This window comes from Sardina pilchardus, chromosome 2 (genome assembly GCF_963854185.1).
Source record: "Sardina pilchardus chromosome 2, fSarPil1.1, whole genome shotgun sequence".
Lineage (NCBI taxonomy): Eukaryota > Metazoa > Chordata > Actinopteri > Clupeiformes > Clupeidae > Sardina > Sardina pilchardus.
The window spans coordinates 19,062,225-19,074,135 of NC_084995.1; the positions used below are offsets into that span (position 1 = coordinate 19,062,225).

Here is an 11,911-nt window from a genome sequence, read left to right on the forward strand (position 1 = left end):
CGGCCTGCCTCTTCATTAATCTGACACAGGCCGCCACAGCTCGGGGGCCCCGCTGCCTCTTAAACATGCCACTGGGAGGCCGGGCCTGCTCCCACTCCGCATAATCAATGCAGCTGAAAACCACTGGGATCATAACCAGATGGCTGTGGGGCGTGTGTCTGTGTGTGTGTGTGTGTGTGTGTGTGTGTGTGTGTGTGTGTGTGTGTATGTGTCTGTATGTGTGATGTAGATTGTGATAAGCGATAGTAACTCAATTCACCTACAACTATTTAGGCTGGACACCAGGATAACTTTAAGGTCTTTTTTTTCAGTAGTAGTTACTGCCTTTTTGCTTTGTAGGGCAGTACAGTGCTATGCTGAGATCAACACCAAAGGATTGGTATGTTGGTGTGAGGTAGATATTGTATCACCAACATGCCAGATCCTACGCACAAGATAAGGCATCTATTTGTAGTATGTCATCTTCTCTCTTCCCCTCACTCACTCACTCACTCACTCACTCACATGATCTCTCTCTCTCTCTCTCTCTCTCTCTCTCTCTCTCTTTCTCTCTTTCTCACTTTCTGTGCTATCTTGCTGAAGACAGAGCGTGATGGGGAGATTGAGTTGGTATAGCTGCCTTCTATTCTCTCCCACTCCGCTTCACAGACATAAAGATTCTCAAAGGCTTTGGAAGTCTCTGGAGCGTTGAGTCAGTGGGCTGAGACGGAGTTTCAGGCGCCGTCAAGGTGAAGCGTAGGTGTGTATTTATTCCGCAACAGCTGGGCATCCGCTGAAAATGACATTATCCACACTAGCTTAAACTAACAGCAGGTCCGTAGCAGTGTCTCAGCACAAACAAGCTGCTACTGCCCTGAGATTGTAATATCGAGCAACAGCAAAGAAGGGAAGAGCTAACAGGAAATCTCAGCGCCTGGCAGCAACCGAGGGAGATATGACGGTCCAAAAGTAGAAATGTTATTTCTGTTGTTTGGTTTGGTTGTGGTATTTGGTATGTGTTGCTTGTCAGTTTTGAGGAATGCAAGAACTCGTCATTTCCTTTGTTCAGATAAAATTGCAGAGCTGCCCAAGTCATTGTCAGATGGGGGTAAAAATGATTGTGTGTGTGCATTTTTTTTTGCTCGGCACATCCAAATAGCATCACTTCCTTCCGGCTTCCGCTGGACTCAGACGTTGTTATCAGTTATCCTCAGTGAAAAATTGATAGGACACATCCGTTACCGCGGTGATCTGCTGTTCCAAATGCGGCACGCTCTGATTGGCTGGGTCCTGGGCGCTTTGTTTTGCTCTTCCTCGCTCTGTTTACGACAGTCCATAAATCTCGGCTTCCCCGGTCCGAGTGTTTCTGTGGCCTCCATTTGCAGCCTACAATGTCAGATCAATACTGTTTGCACGCTGCGTATTACGGTCATAAATCTGTCAGCCGAGCCTTTATGATTGGTTGGACTGACAGTAAACTTCCTGCCTACTGACAGCGGCGTAGATGGATTGCAAATGGGGTCAAGCAGGGATATGCCCCCCAACTTCCTCCACAGGAGATTGCATACAGTGCATAGAAAAAAAAGTACTTAATCATATTTATTTATTTTCTACATTTTTAGTTAATCAATTTATTATCGGTGCTTGTGCGAAACCACCCACTAGACCCGATCTGCTGTCAGAAACGTCATCTAAGGCCAACGCTTGATTGTGTGTCTGCTCAACCTTATTGTGTAAACAGCTTCCTGTCTAAATGTCTAAATGAGTCTAAATGAGTCTAAATGTCTCTGTGCCTGCTGCCGTGTCCTCCCTGTGTGCAGGGTGCCTGGAGTGCTGCATCAAATGCCTGGGAGGCATCCCGTACGCGTCGCTCATCGCCACCATCCTGCTGTACGCCGGCGTGGCCCTGTTCTGTGGCTGCGGACATGAGGCCCTCTCAGGGACCGTCACCATCCTGGAGAACTACTTCGAGATGATCAAAGGCCCCGTGGAGTCCCTGGATGTGTTCACCATGTAAGTTCGTCTCTTAATGACGTCAGTTACATTAAATATTATGTTTTGTTTAGGTTTATGTTATGCTATTTAGCAGACGCTTTTGTCCAAAGCGATTTATAATAAGTATAACATCAATAAACATTGCAATTGCATTAGATTTAACAGTTTTTAGTCAAATCAAATAGACTAAAATGCCATTATTATTAGACAATTACAATTTAGCGTAATGATAACAATGACCATACATATACACATGGTGACTGTAAGGAAAATGAGTTAGTTGCATAGTAAAACTGACATAATGTGGAATCTTAACTGTTAAGATCACAATGTATTGATTTTCATGTGGTATTTACATACAGTACTGTACAATCACAGTACGGTCTGCAGTTTTACAAAGAGCCGCTGTGGCTCCCCAACCACAGGGTCGGTCAGGTTTCAGAGAGGTGACTGCATTGACATAAGACAAATTCAATCCAGCAGAAATACTGACTAATGTGCTTTAGACGATAGCAGCGATGATGTGTCTGACCCATCTCAGGCTACAGAGACTCTCTTGGCTGACCCCTTTACCAAATGCAGTGGATAATTGCTCTGCCCATTTTAGAAAGACACTTTCTCTGGCAAGAGGTGACACACCTCGCAGTGTGTAAGATTGATGAACCGTCTTTAACTGGAGGACCTTATATTCTCCAGGTTAGTGCCCTGCTACAAAATCTCAAGATCCCCAAAGTGGATTATTTCTACAACTATAAACTTGAACGCATCATCTTTTATAAGGTGGTGGGGTGAACAGCTGATTTTACTGGTCCTCCCCGGACTAAAGAAAGGGCTTCAGAAGACTCAGATGCTCTCTGAAGCAGTGTGGAGTGTTAGAACTAAGCCATGTTAACCAAAACTGACATGTGATGAATTATTCAATACTGACGTAACCACCTCTGCCACATTAGAGAGACTCATTTGTGAGAGTGCAAATTGAAGTTGTTCATGCAGCAGTATTATCAAAAAGAAAACTGATTTCCAAATGGAGTGTGTGAGAAGAAAAATGGATGCATTTTATAAAGACGGTATATGGTAGTATTTTGCAATGAGGTATTACTTTACAGTATATAATTAAAGTATGGCTAAATCAATTATTTGCATTTGGGTTTAGCATAAAATCCCATCTCTGTAGACTTCTTGCCTGCCGCATGGTATGGAGTAAGGCTACTGTGACAGGTGCTGCCTAAGAATATGAGTAAGGAAAATTTCTCCTGACGCAGCAGCACACACACACACACACAGAGACACACACACACACACACACACACACACACACAGGTTAAGATTGATTTTCCGGGGATGGTGTGTGACGTGTTGGCGAGAATCCCACCCAGGGAATTAAGCCGTCTGAAATCACTCCAGGTCGCCCGCCGCACACCTGCTCACCGGAACTGTGCCTGGCCACGGTGGCACGGCGCCGCTGATATCCGGAGACTGGGCCGCGATACAGGACCTGGGCCCTGGTCTGCATCCCAGACCTCCCGAAACCCCAACAACCATGACAGACTAAAATAAACACACTTCACACAATCCATCTGAAATACTTATGGCAATAGCATCTAATGTAACATATTGAAGACATAATCGGTATCCCAGACCTCCTAAAAACTGAACGACCATTACAGACTGATCAACAAAATTAATACACTTCACACGAAAACCATCCATCTGTAATACTTATGGCAAGAAAGTATTGTTAACATATTGAAGACACATGTTTACAATAAGCTTTGATAATAAAGAGAATGAACACATACTGTATCCAAGGAGGACTGTCGACAGGAATAGCAAAATTTGTTGTATTTTGTACATCTTCACCTTAGCCGTAGCAACATTTCATCTTGTTCTCAAAGCCTGTGGCTGAATCATTGAATAATACAGTCTGGAGGCTTTGCAGAGAGGAGCAGGGTGACAACCCAATTTAAAGGCTTTTGCTAATCTGCTTCATTAAAAACAGAAATAAGCACCAAATATGACAGGCCCAAATACATCCCTTGTCAATTAAAGACTTCCTCCAGAATTTGCCGCCGTGAAATGTCATTAGTGTCAGCTAAGTTCCGCTATAGCAGGCTTACCGGAAATGGCTTCACCTCCAGGCGTTCGCTCTCTCTCCCCTTCCTCCAGGATTGACATCTTTAAGTATGTGATCTATGGCGTGGCTGCTGCTTTCTTCGTGTATGGAATCCTGCTGATGGTGGAGGGCTTCTTCACGACCGGCGCCATCCGCGACCTGTACGGAGACTTCAAGATCACCACCTGCGGACGTTGCGTCAGCGCCTGGGTAAGAAGGAGCTTATTAGGAGATGACTGACCAACAGTCAGTAAAGGTGCTACCTTATAAAGGGATTCATTGGGAATGACCTTAAAGCTGCAAATGGCGAGATACCGACAGTATGCTCCGACAGAACAGCATAAGTCAGTCAACTGTGCTTCTACCTCCACCGATAGAGTCTGTTATTTGGTTTGCAAAAACTCACCACTCACGGTTCTTTTTGGTCCAAAAAGTGCATTGCTGTGTGAGATCTGACTGTCAATCAGTTCATGCACAGTCACTAAAAAGCACAAACTCGATGGGAGGATGGTTGGTGGTAGTAGGGGAGGAGAGTTGTAGGCATTCACAATGTTGGCTAAGTAAGTCCCCTCAATCTCCCTGACTTGCTGACTGTTGCTTTAATACAAGAACAAGTCTTGTAGTTGGCTGTCTGCATGGAGCGGTCTGTTACTCCCTATCAGTGATGGATCTCTTGTTTCCCAGTTCATCATGCTGACCTACATCTTCATGCTGGCCTGGCTGGGGGTGACAGCCTTCACCTCTCTGCCCGTCTTCATGTACTTCAACATCTGGACCATCTGTCAGAACGCCACCATCAACGAGGGACCGGCCAACCTGTGTCTGGACCTGCGCCAGTTTGGTACGCATTATGCCACAGCTGCCGAGCGCCACGCCAGTTAGAATCCCCCCCACTCATTATGCCACGGCAAGCTAGTGCCACGTCAGTTATAATCACCCACACACACACACTGTGGCACTGGAGCGCAAAGTGAGGGGTTGCATTCAGTTCATAAATTAAATATTCATTTATATATTTGTTTGTGTTTCTTTTTCACTCTTGAACAGAGCACCCACACCGTGGGTGTCTGTCGTGCATTCTGGAGTGTTGAAAATGATATTCAGATAGATTGTTGAGCCTGTTCTGAATTCTGAAGCCATGCCCTCTGCAGATGCTCAGTAGAGCCTGGTGTTCTTTAGCATGCTGCTGTAAGTGAACTGATGAGTCTCTCTGGTTTGTAGGCCTTGTGACTCTTGTCGATGAGAAGAAGGTGTGCACCAGCTCAGATAAGTTTCTGAAGATGTGTGAGTCGACTGAGGTGAGTGGGCCTGGTTGAGGTGGACCTCTTTCATACATAGTAGTCAGTCAACTTACAGCACATACACGTACACATCTCTCTCTCTCTCTCTCTCTCTCTCTCTCTCTCTCTCTCTCTCTCTTTCTTTCTCTCTCCACCTTCCCCTCTCTCTCTCTTACTCACACACACAGACACACACACACACACACAGACAGACAGACAGACAGACACACACACACACACACACACACCACACACACACACACACACACACACACACACACACACAGACACACAGACAGACAGACAGACAGACAGACAGACACACACACACACACACACACACACACACACACACACACACACACACACACACACAGACCCGCCTCTCCATCATTGCTCTCCTCCTGGTGTGTGAGGGTCATAAAACTCCCTGAGCTGTGCCTGGCTGCTTGAGGTCATTGTCTCCAGTCAGAGTGAGCACCTGCAGGTACAGGGCAGCCAGGGAGAGCGCCGTGATACTCCAGTGGAGAAGCACTCCTCTACGCCCCTGTGACTGATAAGTGCAGCAGTGGGGTTACTTCAAATGCATGCCTTGCAGACTGAATAGAGTACGGGCCCTTCTCATTCCTCTTTCTTATCTATCTATCCTTCCTTCCTTCCTTCCTTCCTTCCTTCCTTTCTTCCTTCCTTCCTTCCTCGGTCCTCCGGCTCATTCCCACTGATCTATAAAGAACACTGGATTGACTATCCAATTGTTGCCGCCCTATCATTCTTTATCTATATCAGTGGGAACGAGGACCAAGGAAGGAAGGGAGGATAGATAAAAAGATGAATGAGAAGGGCCCTATGTACCATGATGCTGTAAAGTGCAAAGGAATACAGCATCCACCTACCTCTACTGTGACATCTAACCTGACAAATGATTCTTTAGAGTGAGTTATAATGTTATAAAAAAGTGAATGACTTGCGGGCTCTTCCTTCATGCAATTGTGAGAAGAAAAAAAAATCAACTGTGCCATTCTATTAGCATTCACTGAGGCAGTTCTTGTGTAAAGGTCAGTTGTTGACTCCTTTGTGTTTGTTTTTGCCTTGCAGCTGGACATGACATTCCACCTGTTCATCTGTGCTCTCGCCGGGGCCGGCGCTGCAGTCATCGCAATGGTGAGGGCAGCCATCTTCTCCTCTGTGCTTCCTGCGAGAGCGCTCTTCAGCCCGTCCTCTGGCTAGTATATAGAGAGCTGACCAAGTGCACTGGGGAGGCTCTTTTTCTCCTTGAAAACAAAAGCGGAAAAAATAGCCCTTTTCAGATCTGTTGATACGGGGGGTTACGGTGCACATCACAGTCCTAGTCCCCCTGCTGCATTCGAACACCCGCAGCTTTGAAATATCCTGTGTATCACACGTCAGTCTCTCCGCTGCTTCGTGGAGTATGAGCAGTGTACGGGGACCCGGGATGCCATACCACCAGCAGTGTTCCCTATCCATATCAAGCCCTTGCTTTGAAGCGCAGATACCAATAGCCCCTAAGACATAATTATCCTCAAACAGGCAGTCATAATAAAGGCTAATGGTTTTTGATTAATTGTTTTTAAATCATGCCCTTAGATGTCTGAAGGGGAACGAGTGCACAGTGTCTCTTATCGCTAAGAGTGTGGTGTGTGTTTGGGAGGAGCCGAGCCCTGCTCTGTATGCCTGCCGTGTGAGGGAAGGACACTGTAGCTACATGAGGCTTCATTAATGAACAAAAGCAGGGGATGCAGAGGTAGATGGAGAGGGAGAGGGAGAGAGATGGAGAGGTGGAGAGGTGGGGGTGGGGGGGGGGTGAAAAATGAAGCAGGGAGTGAGGGAGTTTGGGAGGGGGCGACGTTTCGGCATTGGAAATGCATGGGGCGCAGTTGCCATGGAAACTGGGAGAGAAGACAGGAGTGTGTTGAATGCAGGGCGCGTAGATGGTGAGGGATCATATAGGCTACAGCTATAGCTGGGTCCAAACGTGCAGACATATAAACTTTTAGGTTACAGGAATATAAATGTGGAAAAGCAGACATTCATTTAGATACATTTTCCAGACAGTCTTTCATCGGCAGCCTCGAAGCTATCAAAAAATTCAACAAGGAACATTGTTTGTGAGAAGCAACAGCGCTGGCATAGCTCAAAACAATTTAGTAAACATCATCTTCCTCTCTAAATCAGGCAATTATCATTAGAGGTCTAATTGCCTTCTCAACAAACCATACTTAGCCCTTCAGGGCGTCGTTAAAGGGGAGAAAAGAAAATGTTTTCCCTTGCAGTGATTGATGTGGCAGGAGCGGTCAGGGGCTTTCAGCAGACCCCGCAGTCAGTGAATGTTTTGTACTGCCACCTTCTGGCTGCTTTGTGTAAGTGCATAAGGGTGTGAAACACACCTACAATCATTCATTGCTCTCTCTCTGTGGAGCAGCGTAGTTGTTAAAACCACACATACTCACACCAACACATATCAAGCCGTTTCAGCAATACTAGTATACGTGTAGATGACAGTTCTAGATATATGCCATACAGTTAAAGGAACATTGCAACGGCAAAAGATGACTGAAGATCCAAGAATGAAAATAGCAGCCAGAGATAACTTGAAATGAATGGTGCATTAAAATATAATGAAAGTTGAAAGATGGTGCAACAGCTGTGCTAGATGTACGCTTAATTATTTAATTACATCATTGCATGTTATGGGTGCAGTGCTCGGCTCTGCAGATTAACTTAGCTTTTGAATAGCAGTGCCATCTAGTGCTGAATACTGGTATTACATTTATTGCGAGTGTGCTACCTCTTACAGCAGCTAGACAGGGTGAGAATACTGTGTCAACTCTCCATTAAAATAAGTAAATATCTGTTGGTTGTCTGGATTTGTATCAGACAAGGGTACAATAGTCAGAGACATTCACCTAGAAGAGGTTAGCCACAGTACCCTATTTGAGCTGTGGGTGGCAAACTCATTGAAGGCCTTGTGCTTAGCCTATTCTGAATATAATGCTTATAGACAGCAGTGAAAATGGAATCATACCCCTGTGTCTTTCTCTCTCTCTGTCCTTACCGTCCATCTCTGTTGTTTGTGGTGGACAGGCGGCTTGCATCGCGGCCCTCGTCCGCAATTATGTCACCCTGGCCTCGCAGAGCTTGGGGAAGTACTGCACCCGCTTCTGAGAGGACCGTCCCCTGAGTGCTGAGCACTGTGAGCTGAGGCAGCCTCCTCTGAAGCACTGGCCACCGAGAGACTATTTACCCACCCACTGGGGGTGCACAATAACTCGGTTTACTACCCCTTAATAACCCCACTACAGAATTCCCTGGCCCCCAGCCAAGAGCACATGCTGTGGCCTGGCCTGTCCATAACGGCCCCCTTTCCTCCCTTGTAACGGTCAATAGCGAAACGACGGAAGACAGAACTAATAAAAGCTGATAATTCATCTAATTAGTGTGTTTATACAATTTGGAATGACTGGATGAGGGCGCGTTGGTGCTTTTAATGATTACTGGAAACTAATAACGGTTAATGGTTTATACCCTAATAATACCATTCATGTGTGCTCAGGATGCCCTCTCTCTCTCTCTTTCTCTCTCTCGCTATGTCTGTCTCTCTCTCTCTCTCCCTCCCTCCCTCCCTCCCTCCCTGATAATCCTCTAACCGTTCTAACCACTGTGCTCCCCCAGGTCCACTACCTAATGGTGCTGTCCGCTAACTGGGCTTACGTGAAGGACGCCTGCCGGATGCAGAAGTACGAGGACATCAAGTCCAAGGAGGAGCAGGAACTGCACGACATCCATTCGACTCGCTCTAAAGAACGGCTGAACGCCTACACATAAAGCACATACTGACACGTACAAAAGACATGCACACAAACACACATACACACGCACACACACACACACGCACGCACGCATGCCCCCCCTTTCCTAAACACACACATGGACACAGAAAGACACACATACATAGACATCTGCACTTGCTATAGTCTCTGATGTTATTGTTTGCCTGGGTGAATAGGGGTGGTGTGGGTGGGGCGGGTGAATGTCTCTCACTTACTTCAGCGCTTACGGGTGTGACAGAGAATGTTGGTCTCGGAGGTGGTCCAGCGCTTCCTCCGCGGCTACCTGTCTGTCTGGTCTCGGAGGTCGTCGAGTGCTTCCTTCCGTGGCTACCTGTCTGACTGCCCTTCACTTACGTATATCGGGGATTTGAGATTTGCAATTTTTTGTTTTTCTATTTCTTCTATGTCTTATACCAAGTCTTTCTTGTGGTTCTCCTTACGATTTACTCCTTTTCTCTACCTCCCATTCATTTTTTGTTCTCTCCATACCAGAGACGGCACACCTCTCCTGAAAGCACACAAAGTGAGTGGGTCACTTTCATTAGGTCATGGCTTACGTTCACACCAATCTAAAGTCCATACAGTTTCCACTTCATTTCAACTTTGGTTAAAAAACTGACAAGTTAATGTGACACCACTTTTTTTGGACTTTTTCTTGGGACTGATTTTCGAGGGTCCTCAAACACATTTCAAAACAGGGGCTCCACTCCTTGCTACATTCACACATTTCCCCCCCTCTTTTTTTTCTTTTTTCGTGACTTACTAGACCAAAATGTGACCAAACTTGTATGATTTACAGGTAGAATTGCATACGCTTCCGAAAGGTAAGCACCAACAGTATAAACAATGTACAGATTCTTTTCCAGCAAATTCTTTATTGGTTGGGAGTGCCAGGGATTTTAAAAAAAGTACCGTAAAGTGACTTTTTTCATACTGCTATACTGTAGCTTGGCCTAACTGTCAGAACTATGCGCTAGCTGTTAAGTGTTAACTGAAGCTGTGGTGCTTTGATTGATGCTTTGTCAATGACAGTGTTTGATAGACTGTGAAGTGGATTATCGCTTTACTGGTTAGTCATCAGGAAGGTGAGCGTGTTGGCGATGCTGAAGAAGTCAGATGAAAGAAATGGGGGAGCTATGATGTACTGGAAAGTCTGATAGATTGGCCTTTTAGGATTTGCCTTGGATAGACTCTGTAGATACTCGTTTTTCTCATCCATTGCAAGCCATACTCACGTGCAAATAACATTTTTATTATGGTATTTTTATTTCTACGTTTTAGCTGAACTTTTTTAACATTAGAAATAACCAGACATAAACTAGTCACTGCTCTGCACTGTATATACATATCTATATAAATATATACATATATGTCAGAACACTTCAGGTCATTTCATAGGAGCTTAACACACACACACACACACACACACACACACACACGTCCCAGTGGTCAAAGTTGAGTGGTAATCTTGTGAGTATGTCCATTTCAGAGTTATAAGCTAACGAAAAGAGAGTAAACCTAGTGGCAAGCCGACAAATCTACCATCTGGTCCCTCTGGTGCTTTTGGGAAAACATTCGGATATCACTGAACACTAAGTCTGACATTGGTTAAATTATTGAGGACATGTAATTAAATGTTAACAATAAAAAACAAGTAAAAGTACAACTAAGAAGACAAGGAGAAAAGAAAACAGTAGATATTATTCATGGACCATAGAGGACTAAACATAACGTTTTGGCTCTGCCGTGCCGATTCCAGTCTACTGCTCTAGGTTTGTAGGGCAGCATCTCATGATATTTTTGTCAGTGAAATAATAAATGAAAAAAGACAAGAAAAAAGCTAGTTTCTTGTGCACTTATTGACCATTGTGAGCTCTTTCTTGGTGTAAGTGCATTTGAATTCAAAACTAAACACTAGTTCTAGTTATGCAACATTTGGTTTACAACCTGAAAAATGTATTAGGTGAAAGACTGTGTATCTAGTTGTTAATTGTGGCATGGTTATGCATATAATGGTAATAGTTTTATTCAAAAGTACTTTTCCTTCTTACTTTCGGTTTTAATTTCTACACTTTGACTGTCTTGCTGGGTCAACTGTTTTCTTATATGTGCAGTATAATGGCTCCTTCGATAACAGTATTAAAAGCTAAATATATTAGGTTGTAGTGTTTGATTTGTGTCCTTCTATAGGTTGTAATGATTTTCAAACCATGTCTTAAACTGATACTTGTTATGACGTTGCGCATTCAGTATTGATAACCAGACAATGCTTTCAGCTTCCTCCTCGTATTAGTCTTTTGTACTATCACTAAGAATGCTTTGTAGCAGGCTGTAAAATGACTCTGTTTTGTACATAAGTGTGCCAACAGCTTGACAGTGGCTTTTTTTGAACAGTAGGAACAAAAATTGCTTGCGTAAATAAATACACTTGTGTACTTGTTAATAATTAATTTGGTGTGTGTCTCATTTTGTTGATTCTACCGTAATAACCTTGACTGTCAAGTAAGGACACAGTTCTGCTTAACCCTTGCTCAGGTCTGTGGGAAACCTTTTCGATGTTTGCTAAAAGAAAAGAATATGCTATTTATTATTTCTTCAAACTTGGCTTTTTGTGTGTGTGTGTGTGTGTGTGTGTGTGTGTGTCTGTGTCTGTGTCTGTGTCTGTGTCTGTGTCAGTGTTTCTGTACATCTGTGTG

General features: G+C 44.6%; 1 protein-coding gene across 3 annotated transcripts in view; it reads left to right on the forward strand.

Annotated features, from left to right (window-relative positions):
• Window positions 1–11,665, forward strand: part of gpm6ab (glycoprotein M6Ab) — a 55,243-nt gene extending 43,578 nt beyond the window's left edge. For 2 of the 3 annotated variants that reach the window (XM_062520678.1, XM_062520671.1), the window contains exons 2-7: window positions 1,800–1,992; window positions 4,141–4,297; window positions 4,772–4,928; window positions 5,309–5,385; window positions 6,463–6,528; window positions 9,058–11,665. In XM_062520678.1, coding sequence (XP_062376662.1) covers window positions 1,800–1,992; window positions 4,141–4,297; window positions 4,772–4,928; window positions 5,309–5,385; window positions 6,463–6,528; window positions 9,058–9,210 — 803 coding nt within the window. In that variant the 3' untranslated portion in view covers window positions 9,211–11,665. Of the gene's footprint in view, window positions 1–1,799; window positions 1,993–4,140; window positions 4,298–4,771; window positions 4,929–5,308; window positions 5,386–6,462; window positions 6,529–8,469; window positions 8,984–9,057 lie in introns of those variants that run through there. The other variant, XM_062520687.1, reaches the window with a different exon arrangement.
• The last annotated feature ends 246 nt before the right edge of the window (window positions 11,666–11,911 follow it).